The 26,074-nt window shown below is 40.6% G+C and overlaps 1 protein-coding gene across 1 annotated transcript; it reads left to right on the forward strand.

Annotated features, from left to right (window-relative positions):
* The first annotated feature begins 266 nt into the window (after positions 1-266).
* On the forward strand, positions 267-5,282 carry LOC135159789 (uncharacterized). The gene is made up of 3 exons (XM_064115825.1): positions 267-649; positions 941-2,099; positions 3,914-5,282. The coding sequence occupies exons 1-2, from the start codon at positions 541-543 to the stop codon at positions 2,092-2,094; spliced, it is 1,263 nt and encodes a 420-aa protein (XP_063971895.1). The 5' UTR covers positions 267-540; the 3' UTR covers positions 2,095-2,099; positions 3,914-5,282.
* The last annotated feature ends 20,792 nt before the right edge of the window (positions 5,283-26,074 follow it).

Genomic DNA, 26,074 nt, shown 5'->3' on the forward strand with positions numbered 1-26,074 from the left:
GCGGATCAAATACCATGATGGATTTGAAGTAAACAGATAGCTTTTGAAAATCACGTACTTAAAAAATTTCTTAATTCTCGGGAATTCATGATAATGATCGTCGCAGGAAATACATTGAACAGATTCCAGCGTTGTAAATTAATAAAATTAACAACAAGGTTTAAAATTCGAAAGGATAGTCTAGAGACTGCGGGGAAACGCGTGTGTGGCTTAAAGAAATTAAATCTGGATATCGGGGAAACAATTGAATGAGCAATTGAGGACATAAAAAATGGAATATTCGAAATCGTCGATAAAAAAACAAAGAAATTCGTAGAATACTGGGGAACGAATAAGTAATTGTATTCGCGCCTCTTCCTTCGAGATCAAGACTATATGTAGTACCTCCATCGCTCTGCCGATGTCGCCACAACATTCAGAGACAACCAAAAAAGAATACTTGTATTGGTACTACTCTGAACCCTCCATTACCCATGTTTTTCATTCTACGTTGTTGTGCCGAAGGCGTCACATCCAGCCCGATTATAATTTTAAAAGAAAATGGGAAAAAGAAAATATTATTCATCAGAAGAAGAGGACTATTGGAAGGAAAAAGTACGACGACTACAAGACGAGCTAGAGGACGTTCTGGACAGGAAAATTAAGAAGGGTAGGCTTGAATCCACCACGGTTTGATTGAGGTTACGTGACGTGACCATTCATTGCTTGGTCCAACTGGCAGTTGAAATGAAACACCAGGTTCTCTTTCGGTCCAACCGACTGATGAACATTTTATTCGCTGTTGGTCCAACTGACAGTTAGAATAAAAAACCGAATTCTCCTTCGGTCCAACCGACTGAGACATTCATATTGATGCGTGTTTGGTTCAACTAAACACACACACACAAAAAAAAAAAAAAAAAAGACAAAGTGACGATCGTAAGTATTACTTTGTTATTAGGTCGAAGAGATGATAAGCATAAACGTGCGAAGGGATCACATTCACGTCACCGAGCCTACTCTCGTTCAGGGGACCGATCACGTCGATCAAAACGCTCATACACTCGTTATTATAACCGCAGTTATTCGAGAAGTATATCACCAGCGTTCAGACCCGCCAGACCCGCTTCCTCTGAATCCACGTGCAGTTCAGACGACGTCAAATCGATTCGTTCAGTGGAAAATCCTCAGAATTCCCAACAAATTGTTCAGATACAAAATTCCCTTCCTGAGGTGGGAGACTCAACGCCAGGGAATCTGCCAACAATCCAGACGACTGTTGTGCCCCGAGCCCAAACAGATGTTAACCTAACCTCTACATCCAATGTTGTTGTTGCTGAAACACCATTACAAACAGATGAGCTAGAAGCGATTGGCGATAAGGTTATCAAAAGTAGAGAGTTAGCCCCAGCTGCACACTCTGAGGTTCTCGACAGATTCGGATTACTGGAGATAATTAAAAAAGGTTTGCCTATAGATGAACGGAAAAATCTGGCAGGTAAATTTCTACTCCCCAGCAACTGCTTGTTCCTCGATCCCCCAAAATTAAATGGGAGTGTTAAATCGTCGATACAAGACACAATCCTTAAAAGAGACACTCGAATTATCGAGAAACAGAGTAAAGTAGCTATGGGCCTGAGTGGTCTGATGCAAATCTGTTCCCTGGTATTGAAGTTACCGGTAAGTGAAGAAAAGTCAGCACTACTCTCCACTCTCACGGGGGTCACTCGCATAGTCACAGATATTCAACACGATGAGACGTGTATTCGTCGTAATTTATTGTTGAAAAACGTGAATGCATCCATGAGAGATACTTTGCTGTCAACGATCCCAGATGAGTGGCTTTTTGGAACTGATGTGGAGGAAAAGGTTAAGGCGGCCAAGGCAATGGCATTGGTTACAAATGCTCTGAAACCACATCCACACCAGGGACAGGCTAATGTTACTCCAAAAAACGGGAAGAGCCTGCTGCGTGGATCGACGACGACAAATCACCAATCATCGGCGTCAGGCGGGCACAAAAATCGATCTTTTCCAAAGAACAAATCGACTTCGAACTCCAGGGCCCCTCGGAAATCCTCCAGCCAGCCCAACCCCCGATTCAAGAAGTATTAGAACCGGTAAGTAAAACAGCAGGACGGTTAAGATCTTTCGTGGAAACTTGGACATATATCACCTCAGATAATATTATTCTGAGCTGGGTTAAAGGCGTAAAAATTCCCTTTACGACTCAAGTTTCCCAAACAACAATCCCGGCAGAACCAGAAAGATCTAAAGAAGAGCAGCTGATCACGTCAGATCTGCTCACCGAATTGATAGCAAAAGGAGCAGTTCGAAAGACAATTCCATGCAAGAATCAATTCATTTCTCCAATTTTTCTTGTACCTAAACCGGATGGGTCGTACAGACTTATCTTAAACTTAAAGAAATTGAACAAATTCATTAAAACTCAGCATTTTAAGTTGGAGGACGATAAAATAGTTCGACGTATCCTCACACCTGGGTGTTTCATGGCTCATATTGATTTAAAAGATGCTTATTATTTACTTGCAATAGCTGAAAAAGACCGAAAATTTTTACGTTTTCAATTCCTAGGAGAACTTTATGAGTTTACTTGTTTACCATTCGGTTTAAACGTTGCCCCTTATATTTTCACTAAACTACTGAAGCCAGTTGTCTCTGTATTACGAAAAAAGGGTTACAAGTCAGTTTTCTACCTAGATGATGGACTACTAATTGGAGATTCTCGAGAGACTGCAGACAACAATGTCAAAGAGACTTGCTTATTATTTGAATCTTTGGGATTTATTATAAATTACGATAAAAGTTGCTTGCAGCCCTCTCAACAATGCCAATTTCTTGGGTTCATTTATGATTCTCAAGAAATGTCAATTGAATTACCCCAGAAGAAAAAAGATAAAGTATTAAATCAGGTGGTAGAAATAAAGAAGAAAAATAAGTTGAAAATCCGAACATTTGCTAAATTCATCGGTAGCATAAATGCGTGTTGTCCTAGTTTGAAATATGGAAGAGTACACGTTAGAAATTTCGAAAGATTAGAATACTTAGCCCTATTAAAAAATCATAATGATTATGGGGCCTCTATGCTACTTGAAGGGATATCCCAATCTGACTTATGTTGGTGGGAGAATAACATTACTCGTGCGAAGAACTCAATTAAATGTTTCAAACCTATCATGGAAATATTCTCAGATGCCTCTAACAGTGGTTGGGGTGCTTATTATGATAAAATGAAAGCACATGGTTTTTGGAAATTCGATGGGGAACGACAGAAACATATTAATGAGTTGGAATTGATTGCAGCTTTAATGGGTTTAAAAACATTCGCGAACGACGCAAGAAGCTGTGACATTCTCTTGAGAATCGACAATACCACGGCGATTGCCCACATAAATAAAAAAGGGGGGGTTAAGTTCCCAAAATTAAACAGAGTTTCGAAAGAAATTTGGGAATTTTGCGAGAAACGAGATTTATGGGTATTTGCGTCATACATTGCCTCCGAAGAAAATTTAGAAGCAGATTTCGAATCACGAAGAGAAGAATCGGAAATTGAATTTGGGTTGTGTCACGAGGCGTTTCAGAGGATTATTAAAATGTTTGGTCGACCAGAGATCGATTTATTTGCATCGAGAGCTAATACAAAGTGCAAGAAATACGTAAGCTGGAAGCGAGACCCAGAATCAATTGCGATCGATGCGTTTACTATTCCATGGAATAAGTATTTCTTTTACGCATTCCCACCGTTCTCAGTTATCCTCCGTGTTTTACAAAAAATCCAATCTGAAAAAACTGAAGGCATTGTTGTTGTGCCTGATTGGCCAGCTCAAGCCTGGTTTCCAACATATATGTCAATGGCAATTGGGCCCCCCATTTATTTTGAAGCTCAGGCTAACTTACTCGTATCTTCTCACAGGAAGCCACATCGTCTATGGCAAAAACTTACCCTGGTGGCTGCGCTCTTATCAGGGAGGCCTACGAAAGACAAAATATTCCAAGAGATACAGCCGAGATAATGTTATCGTCACTGAGCGAGTCTTCAAGAAGACAATACGAATGTGGTTTCAAAAAATGGTGGGTTTTTTGCGAGAAAAATACGGAGGACGTGTTTGAGAGCTCTCCCCAGGTAGTATTGAGTTTTTTAACTGAAGAATTCGAAAAAGGATCCAAATATGGAACTCTGAACTCTTATCGTTCTGCTTTAGGGCTTCTATATGGGCCAAGTTTAGGAGAGAATTTTTTAACAAAACGTTTTTTCAAAGGTGTTTCAAAAAAGCGGCCATTATTACCGAAATATGACTGTACTTGGAATCCTCAAGTTGTCTTAAATTATTTATGTGAATGGGGAAAAAATGCATCACTTTCTTTGGAAAAATTGACTCAAAAACTAACAGTACTGTTGATGTTGGTTACTGGACACCGCATGCAGACCCTATCACTTATTAATATAGATAATATTACGGAAGTAAGTTCTGGTTTTGAAATAAAAATTCCTGATAACATTAAGACTTCAGGAATAGGTAAACTCCAACCTCTCTTGAAATTACCTTATTATAAACAAGATGAGTTAATTTGTCCAGCATCGGCTCTCTCATATTATTTAGAAAGTACAAAAAAGCTCAGGTGCGAACAGAAAAAATTGTTACTCTCGTACCAAAAGCCACATAAGGCCGTGAGTACGTCTACCTTAAGCCGATGGATTAAAGATGTTCTAAAAAAAAGTGGCATCAATACTGCCAAGTTTTCAGCATACAGCACACGTCACGCAGCCACCTCAGCGGCTAAGCGTGAAGGGGTTTCGATTGATACTATCATAAAGACTGCTGGTTGGTCTAAGAACTCTAAAACCTTTGCTCGGTTTTACAATCGGGAATTAGCGCAAGAGTCTCAAGAATTCGCTAATGCTGTGTTGAAACCAAAAATATGTTGAAAAATGTCTATGATAAGTTATTTTATGATATTAATATAATTCGTTCTGGATTTGAATAAAAAACCGTAACCATCTCTAAAAGTCTACATATAGTCTTGATCTCGAAGGAAGAGGCGCGAATACAATTGTAAGATTAAACGAACTTACCTGTAAGTGAAGTTCAATCATAATTGTATTCGCGCCTCTTCCGAGAGATCACCCACCCTTAAATAAAGAAAATCAACATCCTCGGATGATCCCCGACCCTGGGAGTTCCACAAACTCCCTTGGTTACGGTTGCTCTGGAAGAATGAAAAACATGGGTAATGGAGGGTTCAGAGTAGTACCAATACAAGTATTCTTTTTTGGTTGTCTCTGAATGTTGTGGCGACATCGGCAGAGCGATGGAGGTACTACATATAGTCTTGATCTCTCGGAAGAGGCGCGAATACAATTATGATTGAACTTCACTTACAGGTAAGTTCGTTTAATCTTACAATTAAGAGGCAACTATAACGAAAAAAATATTCTGCGACGGAACAGACGTCGTGGGCCGATTTTCTCTCCAACCGTGTCGCTTTGATCACAGAAATACCAAGCCACATCCAAACCCTCGTGGTGATCAAGAAAAACCATGGTCAATGTTGGCCAGCACGACACCCATCGACTAAGCTTCATTAGGAAATGGTATTTCCTGGAGATTGTTGGTGCCTAGACTTTCCTTCGACGATTTCCGAAGAATGAAACTTTCAAAGATTTACCAAATTAGGCCACCGTCGTCGGTTCATTAGGAAGTATTCATTCGTTTTTTTATTCTATTTACACTCCACCAGATTCATATAAACATTCTGATTCCAATGGTGTAAAATGAACGAAGTATACATCAAAACTAATGGCATGTGAAAATATTCAGTTATTTATTATGAAAATATTTGTCATCATGGAAACATAATTTTACCCCTCTTGAGAAAATTCATTGAACGATAATTGAGCTGTTACCAACACACGTAAAGCATGACGTAATGTCTGTCAATGTAAGCTGCCTCGTCCCCATCATAACTCGTCAAGACATTTCATCCCGGCTTATCGATTTTCGCTACCCCTCCCTGTTCAATTCTTGATACTCGATACAACCGACGGTCGATTAAATTCCCTCATACCATGGCAGGTTCGCCAGCCGCATGGCACTATCGAAGATTGTGTTGAGCTGAAAAATTTTTTCCCATGTTACCCAAAAGTATTTCAATCTCGTTAGAACTCTATCTCTCACGCCTAAATAAACACCCTCCATATTATATGACAACAGAAAACGAAATCGCAAAAAAATTGTACATGCGGAAATGGAATTTTTTATCAAAAGTATTGAAAGAAAAAAATATTTGTCATTTGTACATAATTTTTATGTCATATCGAATAACACATGTTATGAAATTTATGATATGGAAATCATCTTGAGAGCTCTACATTTAAGATTACTTTATTGCAAATATGGCTTGTAACGATTAGTTATTTCGGTCGTACTGGCCTATAAAACAAATTAAACAATATAATAGTGTTGAGGTTTAAATTTGCTGTCGGAAAGTGACAGGTGTCCGCAGTAAATTTTCCTCCCTCATATTTTTTATTCAATACTCAAAACATATATTTCCCCGATCGTCCTTCAACATTTGCGACTGGCGAGTGTACTGTTACGTTCAAATACAATATTTACTGTCAAAGGAAAAATACGCATCAGATAAGTTGATGCCTTTAAGTGGCCATATGGCTAGCAAATTCTTATGTCCTCAATAATGACATTTGACCTTGCACAATAACCGCATTGAAATATTCACTCTGATGGTAAGGTACGTGGTTCCTCAAATGATCTCAATTTATCGATGCACACAGAGACATTTCCTATAACAATTCTAGTTCGGGTACTGGGAAATAGTACAATTCCTCAAATGTGAGCAAATCTAATATTCTTAATGTACAATTACTGGGGATTTGTAGCGAATTTTCACAAAAGTTGGGGAAAAATTCACTTTAAAGCTAATTAAATTTCCTGGACCAGCACTAGAATCTTTGCCTGACCAGTACAAGAAAACCAGAAGTTTCTCTGCGCATGTAGATTGGATAAGTTCGTTGTTTTAAAATTACTACAGAATCAAGTATATGCAAATTTATTCATTTAAATTCGCAAATTACATTAAATCGCGCTATACATTTTCTTTATCAACTGCATATGTTGTTTGCTCTTACGGCTGTTATGATAACGTTCCCGCTTCACAACCGATCCACTTCGTTCTTGAAGTTTCTTATTCTTTTCTTAATCACACTTCGGCAATTTTATTGCTGAGAATTTATTTATAATTCGATGGAATTCATTCTAATGTAATATCTTATTAATCACAGACTTCTACAGTCATGCAAGCCGTCTTTGATGTTTTATTTTTATCGCCTTACTTTTATTTAAATTTGAATTCGGACATTGTCTTTTTTATAAAATAGTTACAAATGAAAGTTGCAGATTATTTGTCAGATGTTCAACTGGAAGTGAAATTGTTGGTTGAATGGGCTCCCTGTTGTAGTCAGATTATAGAATCACGTGGAAGAAATGAGAGCAAAAAAACAAGAAAAATGTATCATCGCGATGCATGAATTATTAGGTTCATTGTGTCCTTGATATATTTGCGTTTGCACTTAAAAATAAATGCGTTGTTCTCGAGGAAAGTTTCCGAATTATGAATTCAAAATCTTAAATAATAATGCAGCGAACAAAATTTTTTTCTACTAGATCCGACGTGATTTCTTTAATAAGAAAACTAAACTTTCACGTAAATATAAGAAAATATGGTTTATTTCAATTCTAATGTCACTAATTAAATCAATTAGAATTTTATAAGGTTGCCCAGTGAGAATTCCCATATTTTTCAAAACAACCGGCGTAAAATGACTAACAATTTTCATTTTTCCCACAACTGCTGTCCACAATAGTCATAGCTCAAGACAATGAAGTTGCGAACTGCAGTTTATTTCACAAGAAATTGGAGAGTTTGTGATGCAGTGCAGAGTTCACGATTCATGAAGTCAAATTGGATAAATTCCCTCCGCTCGAGCAATTTTTCTGAAGTATCTTGTTTTCAGTTACCGAGACGGGTGCGTCTGATTGCCAGAGTCAGTGACGAGCCAAAGGGGCAACTGTAAACTAAGGAAATGAAAACGTCGAGCATCAGGACGGATGAAGAGAAAAGAGAGAGCCCCGAGGATTCATAATGAAAGTGGTGAAAGAAAGACACTACTCAACTGTCTAGCGAATAAGCGGCCCAAGAGTTCAACGTGATACTCGTTTTACAAATTTGTGGGTTCATTCAAAGGTACGTTTAAGATTGAACATAAAGAAATTCGTTCCTCTCAGCTCGTTGTACCTCAGAATAAGATAATGATGGAGAGAGGAAGAAACGTGATTACTCCCTTGTGATTTGGGAGGCCAGTCGTACAGCACAGCGAGTCGATCGCCTGCATTTATCGACCAGAAAACCCCTTCCCATTCTCGTGCTACCTTTTTTTTTATCCCCCATATCCACCTACTTCCTCTCGTCAACGATATTACTGCGGATGATGTATAAACTGCACGCAAATCCAATTGGGTGCCTATCAGAATTTTTTTCGTGCTGAAGGAGAATTCAATTTTAATTCTCAGGGCTTATCCTGTTTGGATGTAGTTGACAGAGGTATTTGGATATAAAGGTAGTTGTTGAGTGCGGAGAATTATCTGAATGGAAAAGGCAATTGGTTTACTTCTATTTGAAGTTCAAATTCCTTCATTCAGTTACTCTTATCATTGAAATAGGTTGTTGTTAATTGTGTTGGAATGTGTAGTGGGTGAAAAGAATCAGCTAATGAATTTCGATTATGGTTGTTCCAATTAATGAAGTTGTTAGATAAAGTAAGCTAGTCCTGGAACGATTTGTTTATCATTGTTTATTGTAATGACTATTCCTAATTTTTTAGATAAAGCTCTCCTTCTTACTACTCTCACTGTGAGGCAGACCCTTCCAACAACTTCTCTCCAGTCCCCGTCCTCTCTCATGCACACCCATATTGAAGAGTACACATGTAACTTCACTCAAGTCTCGTTCTCAACAGCAGTGTTGAATGTTCATCTGACAGAAGTAGATTATGATACTTGCGAAATACATTGGTGAAAGCGCTATTTTCGTGTCCGAACGGCGAAAATTAAATGATATGTATAAAGTGAGTTCGACTGCTTAAAACTTAACTTCATTTACGAAATTTACATGTACTAAGTCGCTCCACAAAATTAAATTTGAAGAGAGAGATCAAATAATTAACGATTACATGAGCAGTCTGCCAATAGTACATTGTGCGATAATCTGAGCTTAAAAATGCCATTTTAAGATTGCTGTACTATGGGTTAAATTGTCTAGGAATTTCGCTGAATATATTTTCATAGATAGCCCGGATCGTTATCTTCAAAAAATTGCCTAGGCTAATTTTGATTTAGCAATTAGCTGTATGCGTGCGTTAGACGCGTTGAACTGTACTTTGGTGAAAGTTTGTGGTTTAATGCAAGCGCTGGGTTCAGCGCGATCATTGTAATACAATATTAAGGGACAACGTGAGAGTAGCAGCCCGAGCTGTAGTAGCCTAATGCAACGTCGTCGCTTAGACGACACTTTTCTCGGCGTAGCTCATCATGTACTATTTTTCTGGACACCATGTTTATCATATAACCATACAGATATCCAAAAATTCAGTAGTCAAGTTTTAAAACGAGATAAATTCTTTTTCCTCAATTCGATTTATTGTATCAACTAAATTGAAATGACGTAAAATAGACAACTAGAGTGGGCTCATTAAAAGAATCAAATTCTTTTTTAAAATTCTTCTTTTTCTCGCCATCTCATAAAATCATCATAACGTTTTACATTCGTCACTTGCGATTTATGTATCATTAAAATAAATTGGTGCTTCTTCCACTAGTTCACGAAGTATATAATTATCATCACTCGTTATAAATTGAATAATATATTTGTCATGCCTTTTTATCGTCCTACATTAACCTCCAATTCATAGTTAATTACCCATTCCATATTTTGCGCTGATAATTTGGAAGGGATTAGGAGAATACAACGTATTATACAGTGAAATTTGTGGACCGATGGAATGCATTAAAATGGTAGAGTCGTCGTCAGAGTTGCGTTACATGTACACGGCATCCTCAGTTATTGAACAATGTGTTGCGTACTCGCCTACATCTTCTTTCCCCTTACCCTATCCGCCTAGTCTACAATCTGTAGGAGAGAGATCACATGGTCAACTGCCTGCGGGGATGGTTCTGCGTCTCTCGAAATAGCGTTGAATTCTTTCGCTGTATAAATTTCATCAACAGTTACTCTTCATATTCCTGCAAAATGTCTAACGATGAAAATGCCGACGAGGATCTCACGGATGACAATCTTCGAAATAGAGATGTGATAATTGGGCACGATGAACAAGATCGGGTAAACAAGAGCGTCAGTGGAGATAGATCTCCATCGCTAAAAAGACCTCCCTCCGACGAGGACGCTTTGGAAGTGCTTCAGAATCAGAGTAATTTTCAATCAACAATCAACACAAGCCAACTACAAAGAACGAGGAGTCGCGGAGAAGATCATTGGAACCAAAGGTTTTGGATTTCGGAAATCTGGAAACGGATGTCGACGAAGAGAAAACCATCCAGCCTGTAAAACAAAAACGGCTGCAAGAAACATTAGTGTCCCTGTAGCGCTTCGATATTCTCGATTGGAAGGAGGGAAGATTCCCAAAAGTCCTTAAAGATTTTTAGGCTCAACCTGGCTTTACCGCCCTGGGAGAAAATGAAGAACTCTGCTCTCTTAAAAAAAGAAAGGACTCCGTTGTAGCCGACTGGAGCTTTGGCTAGTCTGATAAATGCCATTTTCGAGCAAAAGGAATTACTCCAGGAGAATCTGACAGCTCCGCCATCAAAGCAGTGGAGATACTCAGGGCATTAGGTTAGTAAGTCAAACAGAGCAAGTACATCCGTGCCTGGTATTGGACTTCTTGGGTTACCTTGAACAATAGGTTGTATCTTCAGTTTGGCAATGCACAAAAGTTTCATTAACTCATAAACGCGCTCAGATCTCCAGGGACTACCCTCTTGGGACGAATTCAGAGATTGTTGGCTCGTCTCAACTTTACCAACTTTGTAATCCTCAGAGGGCGTCTTCATTGGCAGTACCTACGAAAATTCTCAACACAGTTCAACTAACAAAGACTTCGACAAACCCTTTCCATTCTTCCCCTACTGTTGAACGAAGTGGACTGGTGGACAAAAGCAGTCTCTCTAGACACCACCAGTGACTCTTTTTCTGATTACAGACGCCACAGACAGCGGTTGGCGAGCCCATCTAGGTTCGAGCTACCTCTCGGGAACTTGGAACGACAGCCAGAGTAGATGGCACTCCAACACGAGAGAGATATTTGCCGTTTTCGCAGTCCTCCAATAGCTCCTCCCATAGATCCACGTTGTCCACGTCCTCGTTCAAACTGACAATACAACACTGATAGCCTATATCAGAAACGAAGACGGAACAAAGTTCTTCGGTCTCCACTCTCTGACGTATCGTTTTCTTCAACCATTCGACGACATCGAGACCAAATTTGCAGCAACTTACCTGGCTGTGCAATACAACGGTATAGCCAGACTGGTATTCATGAAATGGGGTATTTCAGAAATAAATCTTTTCGCATCCGCCACATCAGTGGTTATCGAATGGTATGTCTGTATGGACTCGTCTCATCAATTAACGGCCCTTCACGACACCTTCAGTCGATCCTGAAAGGTCAAATTAGCATGGGTCTGTAAGCCTCCAAGTCTCATGCTCAGAGTACTGACTCACCTCAACAATTGCCAGGAAATCTTTCTGGCGGTAGCCCCCAATTGAGATTAAACATTCTGAAAGGCGGATCTCGCCAAGAGGTGTGTGAAACCACAGAAGAACATCTCCAAACTGGATAAGGTTTCGGTAGAGTTGAGCACAGGTTTGACCCCTCGACAGGTAGAAAAGATTTCTCTTCAAGTAAGGAGAAATGGGGCTGGTTTACCCTGAGACAACATTGGTTCCTCGAGCAAAAACAATTGCTCTCAAAGAATTGGTACTCTTCAACCATCTGCACCTACCAAGCATTGATTGAGAGATAGGTTGAATGGTACAAGGATAGGCATATAACCCTCACAGCAGAGGGCTCCCAGGTGGTCAATTTTCTTGTTTTGGAAGAAAAGCTGGCTTACAACACGATCTACTTCATCGATCAGCGATTTCAACCTTCTCCATTAGCAGGTCGACAGTGGACTATTCTCCGAGTTCATACTTAAACAAGTAATAAAAGTCGTTGGCAGCAGTAAACTTCGAGAAAATAAATTCCTCATGTGAGATGCTGGCATCCTGATGGATTGGTTGGCTAAACCGTAGTCCTCCTGCTTCTAGCATCGGGACGCAGAGCTCACGATTTAAGCCTTCTATCCACCGCCAAGAATTCTATCTCCAATCTGGAAGACGAAGTCATCTTATGGTTTAAAGACCGATCGATTATCATTTAGACGAGCAGGACGGCACCTGCGCAAGCACCTCAATCTCTGGTTATGCCCAAAAAATCAGAGACTCATCGGGAATTTCTTTGTATCGCTGGAAGGCCCTAAAACCAGCATCATCAACCATGCTCCATGGGTGGATCCGCTCTGCCCTAAAGTTTGCAGGAATTGGAGCATCGGCCGGAAGTATGCGCTCGGCAGTGGCCTGGCTCGATAACCTACCCTTGGCAGTCATTCTGAATAGAGGAAACTGGAAATGCACAAAAATATTCAGAGATCACTAGAGTAAGACGGTTGCATTACTAAACGAGAAAAGAACGAGTCTACTATCCAAAAATTGCAATCCTATCTGAATTTTTATATTGTTCTTACAGTATTTGATTTGAAGGCGTGTTTTCAAATTAGGACGAACATTGAAAACGTAAGTTTGGGTCGGGAAATGGCTATCACGGACCTTGAAGACAGTCTTTTCTGGATGGCGAGGTATTTTTCATGGCGGAAGAGAAGAAAATCATATTCTTACCTCTAAACTACCGAGAAGAGCATTATTTTTCTGCTCCGATCCCAATTACTTTTGGCCGAAGATTGATAAAATACAGAAAGAATCAGCTAATTTGAATATTAGGATCATTCTCTATAAATATGTTATGTCCGGAGACGTTGTCAGCGTCGGAGGACAACTGTTATGTAATTGGGTTATTTGCGGAAAACAAGAACTAGAAATTTTGATATAAAAATATGGAATAGCTAAATTGAAAATATGGAATGAAGCTAAGTATTTTTATATTTGAGATTTTGTTTGGACGACGCTAGGTTTAGTTTTTTCGCTCTTACCTTAATTATGTTATTAATCTAAATGAAAAGGTGGGAAGGGGAATAAAGGAATCAGGAATAATCAAATGATTCCGAGTAAATTTTATTCTCAAGAATGATATTCTCTATTACGAACCTTTTTAAATTACAATTAACAATAATTAATTCCTATCTAGAATTTTATGTAAATTTTATTTGACAAGAAAGTAATAACGGTAAAATATTTATCCCCGAATAGGTCCTTAGAGAGTGGATTAGCCAATTAATTTGGAATTGGAGAAGAATATAATTATTTTTATTAGACTCACAGTTCAAGTGTGTAAATGTATACTATCCCTTATGTATTGGGAATGTGTGGATCCTTCGGTGACACAATCGTCTTTCTTCACCAGAATCAGAATGGCCTCTGATCCTATCATGAATACTTCTTATTCATGCCACGTTCACCCACTCGCTTATAATTAATGCACAATGTTTTTGGATAAGTTTTTGAGAATGTCCACAACCACGGAATCTGATTAATTGGTCCTCTTAAAATTGCAAGAAACACTCCTACTTTCGATTAAAGGATGCAGTATCCCTGTACACTTCCGGCCGTTTAGCTATTTATTATGGTGAAATAGATTACCGCGCACTATATCGACTCTATCGCGAATTATAGTATGGGAGGCCCGAAAGAGACAGATCGATTCCGGAAAGTAATTTCCACCAAGTCAAACTATCGCTCCGACGGTTGCTTCTAGACTGGTTTCGATTTTTGATTTTGGGGAGCGGATCGGTTCGTGGTGGTTACACGAATTGATTTCTAATTGGTGGAAATTATGGCGTGGTTTTCCCACTACCAATTCTTAGAGGGGATCGACCTGTCAAGTCAGCGGTTTTGGCAGTCAGCAGTTTTGACAGTGCATGATTTCCGCGGTGGAGTTCAATGCTCTGGTATGTGTCATACTTTTTGTTGGGGTGAATGCACTTGCCGAAATGGTGAAACCGATTTTTGGTGGACGTGGTGTTTATTATTTGAGGAATGTATTTCCTGGCGGTTAGTATCTATGGGGAATGCGGGAGAAGTTATTGATAATGGGTTTTGGATATCACAGCCCCCGCTCGGAATCATTATTGCACTGGGTTGGAATTGATTTTGAGAAGTGTCTGCAATTTCACATAGTCGGGTGTAACTTGATCTATTGGGTTTCCTGTTTATCTCTTGTCAGCGATTGTTCGGATCGTGGGTACTGTTTGTTTCGTCTCGTTCGGTCGGGGATTGCGATCAGATTTCTGCAGATTGGCATGGTGCATCCGGTGTAATGAGTTTCTGTGACAGTTCTTTGGGTACTCTTGGATCAGTCTGCTGCTGTCTTTTCTCGTGGCAGGAGTGTTAATATGCCTTCGAAAGGCCGTCGTATTCGAAATGCTCCTCGGGAGTTGAGAGTTTTGTTGTCGCGGTGTGATCAACCTGGACCGGATGGGGTGAAAGTGTCTCTTGGTCTTTTGCCATATGTCGATATGGTTTTGGGAGAGAATCCTGATATTTTTAGGTTGAGTGGAGTTTTGAATAAGCAGTTTTTTGGAGGTGGGGTGCGTGGATTCACCTATCTTCGATCTAACCGAAAGAAGGACTGTTTCGGTTATACAGATTTTACGACGAAGATAATTTATTTGCAAGAGTTCATGTTCTCCGCGGGGTTGTGTAGGACAGTGTTAGTTCGCACCCTCTTTCATGAGATGATCCATGCGTTTTTGGATGGCACTGGCGCGGATAGGAACGAGAACTCTGGGCATGGACCGATTTTTATGAGGGAGGTGTCCCGGATAAACAAGCTGCTGGGATGTGATCTGATGGATGAAAGTGACGTTTCTTGGGATAGGCTACGGATTTTAAATCTGGATAAGGTTTTTATCTGTAACAAGTGTCGGAAGAAGGTGTCACGCGTCTTAACTCGCCCACCAGGACCGGATGATTTTTATCCTTGGTATGAGAGTCATCGGAGGAGATGTGGGGGTACTTTTGGTTTGGCAGGTAAGATGTTCTTTTGCTGTTTTTACTTCATTTTTCTTTTTTTTTTTTTTTTGTTTTGTTTCACAATCCCTGTTCTTTTTCGCGGTTTTAGCTTGATCGGGTGGTCTGAGGTTTGGAAGGGTGATTGGGGATGAGGGATTCTTCTACTATTTCTGGGACAGCAGGCCATAGCAGTGTGAGGATCTTATGCATCGAATGGAGGCATTTTTGGGACTGTCGGCCGAAAGTCGGCTCAGTATTGACGATGTTTATGGAGACTCTATCCCTGATTTCAGAGTGTTTCTGTTGCATACTACGAGTTTTGGATGTGTTTGGATATATCACGAGTTTTTTTTTTTATCATATTATTATAATTATTTTCTGCAAAATAAATGGTTTTGTCAGTGGCTATGGATTTCCTCTTACACATGTTTTTTTTTTTTTTCTTTTTTTTTTGTTTTTGATTGTTATTGCTTTTGATACTGTTATTGTTATTATTATCGTTATTTTTATTATTACTTCATTTATTCTGATGTTTTATTAGATGTAGCTAATAGTTACGCCTGTCCTTTGAGGTGGTTCTGGTAGGGAGGTCTCCTGATTCTCTTTTCGGATTGGTGGTGGGAGTGCTGGTAGTGCGGGGGCTATTCTTACAGCGGGCATGCTGATAGTGGCCATTGGTACCTCCTCGAATCGCTCAATGGCTGGTCGTTTCTGGTTTTTGCATTGTTGTTCTCTGGTGGTTTTTATTCTTTTCCTAATCTTCTTCGCATGGTTTCAGCTTGTTGGGATGTTTCATGAACCTGTGCCCATCTTCTGTCTCAAGATATACATTCCCTTTTGCGGTGATATCTACAATTTCATAGGGCCCAGTATAAGCTTGATCCAATTTTCCGGTTTTTGGTTCTTTCTCGGCATACACGAACTGGCCGATTTTTAACTCTAAAGGTCTTGCTTTTAGATCATAAATCCTTTTCGAGTTGAATTTCGATTCCTGAAGATGTAGGTAGGCGATTTCATGGATTCTTTCTAATTTAGTAATCAGCTCAATCATGTAGTCCGAGTAGGTTTCCTTCCCCTGGTCTGTCTCATTAAGATTGGAGGGTATCCTGGCTGGTTTGCCGTATAATAATTCAAAAGGGGTAAAATTTGTTGCGCTATGAACCGTGGTGTTGTACGACAACATAGCAAAGGGTAGCAGTTCATCCCACTCGTTGAACTCGTTGGTGTATGCCTTAAGATATTCTACAAGGGAATGATGGCTTCTCTCTAAAGCTCCATTGGATTGTGGCCGATAACCTGAAGTAGTGATGTGGTGGAACCTCATGATTTTGCTTAACTGAGCGAAAAGCTTGCTGAGGAAACTTGTGCCTTTGTCGGAGAGAATGATTTTCGGGCAACCATATTGTGTTACGTACTTGGTTGCTATAGCATGTGCGATGGTATGGGCTTTGATATCTTTAAGGGGTACGGCAACACAATGCTTGGCAAAATTATCCTGGATCGTAAGGATGTGATTGTGCCCTTTCGAGGTCGTTGGGAGTGGACCAACGGTATCAATCGAGATTCTCTCGAAGCATTCACTCGGTGTTTCCGTGATCAGCATTGGTTGTCGCAATTTTACGCGTCGTATCTTTTCCAGTTGACAGGTTCTGCATTTCTTGATGAACCTTTCAACCTCTTGCTTCATTCCTGGCCAGTAAAATCGTTCTCTAATTCGGTGGAATGTTTTGACGATCCCTTTATGGCCGGCTGGCAGAGTTTCATGACATTCCTTGATGATTTCCTGTCTCAGGGCTACCGGTGGCATTCCAATGGTTCCATGGCACAGGGTTATGTCGATCGGTTGTTCGTAGAATTCCCTTTCTAAGAAGAATCGAATGCGGATGTCTTCATCGATTTCGTCTCCCTGATTTACCATTTTAACCGTTGTTGTTTGGTATTTTATCAAGGCCTGGTGTAGATTCTTCAAACAGAGTTTGAGGTTTTTGTTCTTGACTTTCTCAAAGTGCCATTGCTTCACTATTAGTGTGAACGTGTAGAATTTTCCACATTTGGTGACTATTACCTGACCTGGTAGAGGCTTAAGCTTTTTGATATGCTCTAAATTTATGAGGTTCAGATCTCTGAGAAGTTTTGTGTTCTGTTTAGTTGGCTCTGCATCCGCAGCCAGAAAATGTGCAAGGTTTCCCTTCGAGAACGTAAGTCCATCTCTTGTTTCGTGAATGTTGGGTGCAGCTTGATAGGACTCATCGTGGGGAATGCTGAGCTTATCGTCTTTTATGATGTCCGTCTTCACTTGTTCTCGGGAGGTACCCTGAGAGGAAAAGGGGGACGGTGTGATGAGTGAGGGCTCTAATTGCTCTGCTATTAGATGGGAAAGCTTTGTGGATTTAACCTTCACCCCCGGTGACGCTGTGTCGTCCTCCTCGAACTCATCGGACAAATTGATCAAGGGTTTCGATCGCTCTTCGAGATCTGCTATCTTCTGGTCGAACAGCTGGGTAGAAGCGTTCAGCTCGTCGAGGAAACCTGGGCTCAGATTTGCTCTTTTCAGCTGGTATAGAGGGGGTGGTTGGTAATAGTCCCACTCTGGTAGACTTTCATTTTGTGACTCTTCAGCTTTTTCTAGGAATTTTTCGAATAGCTGTAAGCCCTTGAGCCTACTTATCTCAGCTTCTGATGGTTCTTCAGGGTCATCGTCCTGTTCTTCCATTAAAGATTCTGATTCAATTATTCCTTGATTCAGGCCGTCCAGTTGCTCTCTTTCTTCAAACACGTCCTCCTCCATTGGTTCTCCTTCCAGAGAGATGTTCATTTCATCAGGTCTCTCGGTGGACCCTCGGGAGTCTTCTGTGTCTTCGGAATCATTCTCTTTCGGGATTGGGGTGTCAGAGTTGAAGTATTCCTTTTCCTTGTCAAGGTGAATCGTTTCCGTGCTATCCCTTCCTGATTCCGGGCTTCCTGGGGCAGAGGGGGTTGGTGTTGTGCTTTCGACTATTGACTCGTTCCCTATTTCCGCTGAACTAGGTGTAACTGTTGTGGCATCGGTATCGAGGTTTTCCGGAGTCTTTTCTGGCGTAGCGCTGCCACTCGGATTTATTTTCTTTTTTAGTGCGGACTGATACTGACGACTATCTCGATAAGAGATAGGTTCTCTCCTGCCCGTGGCGAGGTCGGTCATTCGCCTTGTTTTAATTCGTTCTGCAACTGAACTACCAGGGACTGGTGTTTGGATGACCTCAGGCTGCGATTTGAAACGAACCCGTAGATTGGGATTTCCCACTGTTCTTGATGGTTTAAGGGTTGGACGTGATGCATTGGTTGCCGGTAGACAAACAATAAGCACAGTTTCATCAGGCTGGTCGTCCTCCAATGGGTTCTCGGCAAATGCATCGGCCAGTTGTGCCTTCTTCTGCTTCTTTATTTCCACCTCAAAGTCGAAATCGTTCAAATAAGTTTTCCATTTAACTTGTCTGGAGGTGGGATTGCTGGAATCTCGCAGCCAATTGAGGGCTGGACTATTCGTGATAATGGTGAAAGGCACTCCATAAATGTAAGGTTTGAACTGCCCTAGAGCGTATACCACAGCTAGGCAGTCTCTCTCTGCAGATGTGTAGCGACTTTCAGCTCCTCGCAAGGTTCTGGATGCATAGAGGATCGGGTGTTCATCCCCTTCTTCGTCTTTTTGGCTCAGTATTGCCCCTAGTCCCTTTTCCGTGCTCGATACGTGCACTATGAAAGGTTCGTTCATATCTGGATGGTACAGCAGGGAATCTTCAGTAAGGGCATGTTTTAGGAAATTGAAGGCTTCATCGTGTTCCGTTCTCCAATGGTATTGGCAGTCCTTCTTCAGTAACCGGGTCAGAGGTTCCGATTTTTCAGCATAGTCCTTAACGAATCTACGATAGTAATTGCTGAAACCTAGGAATCTCCGAATCCCGTGTTGATTGATTGGTTTGGGCATTTCCACTAGAGCTCTAACCTTGGAGGGATCAGGATGAATCCCCTCCTCATCAATGATATGTCCTAAATAGGCTACCTCTTTCATGAAGAATTTGCATTTGTCAGGTTGGAGGGTAAGTCCCTTGTCTCGAAGGCATTCAAACAGGTTGTGAAGCCTATGGGTGTGTTCTTCAAATGTTCTGGAGTAGACAACAATATCGTCCAGATACACATAAAGCTCCGTGCCCTTCAAACCTGCGAGAGTCTGGTCCATCATCCTCTGGAAGATCGGTGGGGAATTTTGTAAGCCAAACGGCATTCTGGCGTATTCATAATGTCCGTCGGGACCCGTGAAAGCGGTCTTTTCGCTGTCTGCTTCATCCATCTCGATCTGGTGAAAACCACTTGCAAGATCGAAAACGCTGAAATATTTCGCTCCTCCAAGCTGTGATAAGATTTCCGAGATGTCAGGCAGTGGGTAAGAGTCTCCGATGGTTTTCTGGTTCAAAGCCCGAAAATCGATCACCATCCTCCATCGTTTCCGTCCTCTGGAGTCCGCTTTTTTGGGGACAATCCAAAGTGGAGAATTGTAGGGGGAGACAGACGGCCGTATGATACCTTGCTCTTCCAGTGTCTTGCATTGAGTCCTGATCTCATCCTTGTGTTGTTTAGGGAATTTATATTGCCTTTTATGGATAGCCTTGTTGTCTATTGTACGGATTTTGCATTTGAAGTGTCTAGCTTTCCCTAGTTGATCTCCCGGGAGGTGAAAGACATCATCAAATGTTTTAATCAAGTCGATCACTTTCTTCCTCTCAAAGAGTTTGAGCTCTTGTTCAGGTAACGCTCGAACAATGTCAGCTGCTCTTTGGTGTAAACTTTCATTTTCTTCTGAGGATATTGCCATATTGCAAACTGTGACGTCGGTTCCAGGGCAGTAAATTTCCTCATCAAAGGGTTCTATCCGTTGTGGGGGAATGTTGAGTTCGACGGGGTCTTCGGTGGTATTAATGGCTACTGCACAGGCTATTCCATTTGTGACGGTCACTGCACTTCGGCCTAGATATATTCCCTGAGGTGTATCGACCTTGGGTAGGTATCCAACTTCTAAGTCTGAGTTTTGTATTGGGATTCCTATGACCATCCGCGTTCTGGCAGGAATTATCTTAGGTCCGTATGGTCGGTGGTAATCGAACCAATGAATGGGTAGATTCGGTCTTCTCTCGGTAGTGATGGTCCTCTGAAGATACCGGATGTCTACCTTTTCCTGAATCAGAAATTCTAGGCCGAGAAGTCCGGATCCTTGCACTGGTAATTCGCCATCAATTATGTGAAAGGGGACCTCCGCTCCTAGGATTCTGAGGCGAATCAAACCACACGTTGGCAATGCATCTTCTGTTACCCCCGTTAAATACCTCACGATTGGAGGTTCGATCTTGGCACCAGGTTTAATTGCGCGTCGCTCGATGAGATTTATCTCCGCTCCGGTGTCTATCAAGAATTGGTGTGAGTTCCCCACTAAGTTTTTAACTCGTAAGTTGATTCTGGGTCCACCCCCGGTCAGAGATATCCTGCACTCTTTTCTTGTGGGACAACTCGGGACACACATATGCAGAGGTTTTAACGGAGATATGTTGAATGTTATGGTTCGTGTGCTAAAAGATAGATGCGCCTTCAGCTTGTTCAGCATATCGTCACCAACAATTGCTCCATATCCGCCAGGTTGGTGAGGTATGACGTGGAATTTAATTTTCACCTTTGGGTGAAGGGGTAGCATGACAGTCCCCAACGATTCCATAACATCATTGGAGAGCCCCACAATTTTACACGTCTCTCTTATATCCACGATGACCTCTGGTTGTAACGACTGAATGGCTATAAGATTTATGGAAGCCCCCGTGTCCACCAGGGCACTGATCCCATCGTTGGTCAGGTATGGACCCTGAATCCGAATATGGGGACCTCGCTTGGGGCCACACAGGACCATCTCCTTTATTGGTGGTTGCGGTGGGTGCTCGTCAGGGTATGGTATTGGTTCTGACCCTGGTCGCTCGTCATCGCACCCGCTTGACGAGTCAGATACTCGTTTAAAGCCTGGATGGGAAGTCCAGGTGTCACAGTGGAGTTCAGGACTTGTGGGTTTGGATTTCCCCCAGATCTCTGGTGATAATCTGTCCGACCCCGTTCTCGAGAATTATCTCGTGTTCGATTGGGTATGGCGGGCGGTTGGTTCATCTTCAATACTAGAGTTTGGAGGAGCTGCTTTATTTCAGCCAGGTCATCGTTTCGTCGCTCACTCCTCTGCTCCCTCTTAGGAACAGGCTCTTTCGGTGGTTGCGAAGATCCAGTCAAGATTGCAGCTAATTGGTGAAGACTGAGTTCAGCTGAGGCTCCATCGGCTAAATCTTCATTGGACTGTTGTCGCTCGAGCTGTTGGAGTAGCTCTTGGAGAGCCGGGTTGTCCTCTGATCCTCCTGCCATGGCGATAGCGTTACCCCCGTTGAGGCGAGGTGGTGAAAATGGACCCCTGGATGAAAATGGTTCTGAGTTCGCTGATCCCCTTGACGGTCCGGGCGGACGTCTCGGAGGCAGATAGTCTTGCAGCAGCGAAGCTACCAGATCCTTGTTGACTGGCTGATTTCTCCCATCATAGTTGACTTGAAATCCTGGGTTTCCATAGCCTCTACTGGGTGTTGGTGTAAAAGATGGAGTGTTGCCATAACGTCCCTGATGATGCTGAGGGACTGCATATCGAGGACTTGACGTTTGTGCTTGAGGATACGCCTTGAATGACTGCGGTGTTGATTCATTCGCCCACATATCATTGTGTATCCCAACTGAAGGATACTCCGTCACGTACCGGTATTGGTTTTGGTCTTGTATCTCAGGTGCAGGCAAGGTCATACTCGGTCGGAACTCTTCTGAATCGAGTACCCTCAGTACATCATCAATTTTTTTACATTTCTGCCGACGTATCATATCCTTAACTCCAGGTGTTGCATACTCTTTAAACCTGGCCAGAGCCTCATTGTTCAGGTATTCTTCCAGAACACCTCTCTTATTCTCTGTTTCACCTTCGAGTGTTCGCAACCCAAATTGAACCAAAGCTGCCAATCTTTCTAAGAAGCATTCTAGGGGTTCGTTTGCGTATTTGCATAGACCACGGACTTGGTTAACGTAATAAGTGAAACCGTATTGACCTCGGAATCGTTTGACAAGGATTTTGAGGATGTCTTCAACGGAGTTCAGGGTTTTGTTCGATACGGCGAACTTAGCGGGGGGTAGGAGGCGTTTCAATATCTGAAGAATGTACTCCTCTTTTCTACCATTTTCAGTAGGAATCGATGATAGATTTGCTCTAACAGCATATTCAAATTCATCTAGGGAAGCGTGTTGGGAGGTACCGGAAAAAATTGGTATACTACTAGCGATATCTCTTGCTTTAATATAATCTTCATGGTTCCCAACAAGCCCTGTGGCATTTGAATCACCTGTATAGGTGATATTGACGGAACTATTAGCCATTGAAAAATCGTTTTGAAGGAGGTCAAAAATAAATAAAAATAAGTAAATAAAAATTTGCTTGTGATAGCAAAATCTCGAATAGAATTTAGGCTACCTCCTTCTTTAAAACTTTTGAAATTATTTCATTTGATGCTGAAAATATGGATTGCTTAGATTTCAGGAGAAAAATAGAGGAATGAATTTTCCGATAGAATTAGCCGAGCTTGTTCAGAAAGGAATAAAAGAATTCCTACTCTAGGTAGGAAGGAGTCGATCTCAAAACAAATTTAATGAATGAGTTGAAAAGGAAACCGAATTTATTCGATATCTGAGGAAAATTCTTTATTATAAATTTGGCGGTAAGAGTGAAAGGAAGCCTAGAACGTGTCCTACCGACTGCGCCATGAAATTCTAGCTGTTATGTCCGGAGACGTTGTCAGCGTCGGAGGACAACTGTTATGTAATTGGGTTATTTGCGGAAAACAAGAACTAGAAATTTTGATATAAAAATATGGAATAGCTAAATTGAAAATATGGAATGAAGCTAAGTATTTTTATATTTGAGATTTTGTTTGGACGACGCTAGGTTTAGTTTTTTCGCTCTTACCTTAATTATGTTATTAATCTAAATGAAAAGGTGGGAAGGGGAATAAAGGAATCAGGAATAATCAAATGATTCCGAGTAAATTTTATTCTCAAGAATGATATTCTCTATTACGAACCTTTTTAAATTACAATTAACAATAATTAATTCCTATCTAGAATTTTATGTAAATTTTATTTGACAAGAAAGTAATAACGGTAAAATATTTATCCCCGAATAGGTCCTTAGAGAGTGGATTAGCCAATTAATTTGGAATTGGAGAAGAATATAATTATTTTTATTAGACTCACAGTTCAAGTGTGTAAATGTATACTATCCCTTATGTATTGGGAATGTGTGGATCCTTCGGTGACACAATCGTCTTTCTTCACCAGAATCAGAATGGCCTCTGATCCTATCATGAATACTTCTTATTCATGCCACGTTCACCCACTCGCTTATAATTAATGCACAATGTTTTTGGATAAGTTTTTGAGAATGTCCACAACCACGGAATCTGATTAATTGGTCCTCTTAAAATTGCAAGAAACACTCCTACTTTCGATTAAAGGATGCAGTATCCCTGTACACTTCCGGCCGTTTAGCTATTTATTATGGTGAAATAGATTACCGCGCACTATATCGACTCTATCGCGAATTATAGTATGGGAGGCCCGAAAGAGACAGATCGATTCCGGAAAGTAATTTCCACCAAGTCAAACTATCGCTCCGACGGTTGCTTCTAGACTGGTTTCGATTTTTGATTTTGGGGAGCGGATCGGTTCGTGGTGGTTACACGAATTGATTTCTAATTGGTGGAAATTATGGCGTGGTTTTCCCACTACCAATTCTTAGAGGGGATCGACCTGTCAAGTCAGCGGTTTTGGCAGTCAGCAGTTTTGACAGTGCATGATTTCCGCGGTGGAGTTCAATGCTCTGGTATGTGTCATACTTTTTGTTGGGGTGAATGCACTTGCCGAAATGGTGAAACCGATTTTTGGTGGACGTGGTGTTTATTATTTGAGGAATGTATTTCCTGGCGGTTAGTATCTATGGGGAATGCGGGAGAAGTTATTGATAATGGGTTTTGGATATCACAAATAACTAATAGGCCATCCATGAAACTTCCTTTTATCATATACCATCATCAACAACAACGTTTTCAACTTGATAAAAATATTCCCATAGGCTTTATATTCTATCATAGTTTTTTACATTTTTATTGCCATTGTATGGCCTTGTATGGCTCGAGTAATTTGTACTTGCCAGAAATATAAACCATTTTTAAATATATAGGTATACACTGATTCCTCATTTATTTTTTATTATGGATTTTCTGAAGTTTGATTGAATTCGAATTCAATATGATAGCATGTTCATAATGCTCGTGTTCGTGTATGGACAATTGGCGGAAATGATTGTAATTATTGACCAGAAACATCCTGTCATCTCTATTTTGTTGAGTTAATCGAATTTCCATTGTATAGTCAGATTGATAATTGAATATATCCATTGAATGGTTGGATTTTCGAGTGTCTGTATTAGCATGATCAGGAGTTATGGTAGGTATTTAATTATCGTCAACGTGAGTTGCTGTATCAGCTACAGTAGGCAATTCAATTAACGTTGGTTTACGAACTAAGAAGAATGATTCGTGAGGTGCTCATGAATATGTGGAAAAAATAAAAATATGGAAAAAAAGAAATAACGGCTTAGTTAAAATAAGCAGGCGACCGACGCTATTCAATAAAAGTTATGCCACCGATCTTTACGCGTCATTAGTTGTTTTCTTCATTACTACCAATTGGATTGATGCTATGCTTCCGAATAGATCCGCACGAATTTGATTTAAAGGATGAACAGGTAGCTACTCGCTATGTGAGTTAGTTTAGAGACTAACATTCACTAGCGGGTTAAGACCGATATTAGTAACATGAACCTCAACAAAACAATGAATTTTGTCTTTGCTTTACAATGAAATTGGGTACGGTTCTGAGTACTTCTAATGTTGAAATTTTAACTTGCTATCGCGATCTTTCATCAAATTATTCAGTATAGAATACTGAAAATATTAATAAATAAATATATGCAAGACAAAATTGAAAACTGTTGAGTGGTTCATGAGATATTTGGTGAAATACATTCATGCACAAGGTCTAATCTCTATGGAACCGCCTCGCCGATTGCGGCCATCCAAAACAATAGGCTTTTATGTTATAAGAATTACAACTGTATAAAATTTCAATGCCCAGTCTCTACTTTTTGTTAGTTTACTATGTTCATATCGTTTATGATGATAAAAGTGACGATATCTCGAAATTCTACCAGAAAACAACGTATATACATATTTTGACCGATAGAGATAGGACCCACAAATATTTGAAAAAAAATTGTAATTCTTGCAGCAGTTTTGGAAATAGTGAAGGAAAACGAAATTGATCAAAACTGTTGTATGTTAGGAACTACTGGACTGATTTAGCTGAAATGACGTATCAAAGTAAAGGTTAATGATAGCTACGATAAGTTGAAGATTCAGATTTCCAGCAACAAATTGCACTCTCTTTTACAATTTTGCCAAAAACATTGTTTTTGCGTGTTTCATAACATTCCAACACAAGGTTTCCATTCGGAAGTAAAAACTCTATGAAATAACCAGTTAAAAGCACGTTATTAATTATTCGAGAAACAGATTTTTATTCTTTTTGATGGGAGAACATTTAGCCACATGGT

Source organism: Diachasmimorpha longicaudata, chromosome 2 (assembly GCF_034640455.1).
Source record: "Diachasmimorpha longicaudata isolate KC_UGA_2023 chromosome 2, iyDiaLong2, whole genome shotgun sequence".
Classification (NCBI taxonomy): domain Eukaryota; kingdom Metazoa; phylum Arthropoda; class Insecta; order Hymenoptera; family Braconidae; genus Diachasmimorpha; species Diachasmimorpha longicaudata.

Coding starts and splice junctions, on each gene's coding strand:
- LOC135159789 (XM_064115825.1), top strand. CDS start 541: ATGGGAAAAAGAAAATATTATTCATCAGAAGAAGAGGACTATTGGAAG. Junction 650..940: donor GGACAGGAAAATTAAGAAGG/GTAGGCTTGAAT, acceptor CTTTGTTATTAG/GTCGAAGAGATGATAAGCAT.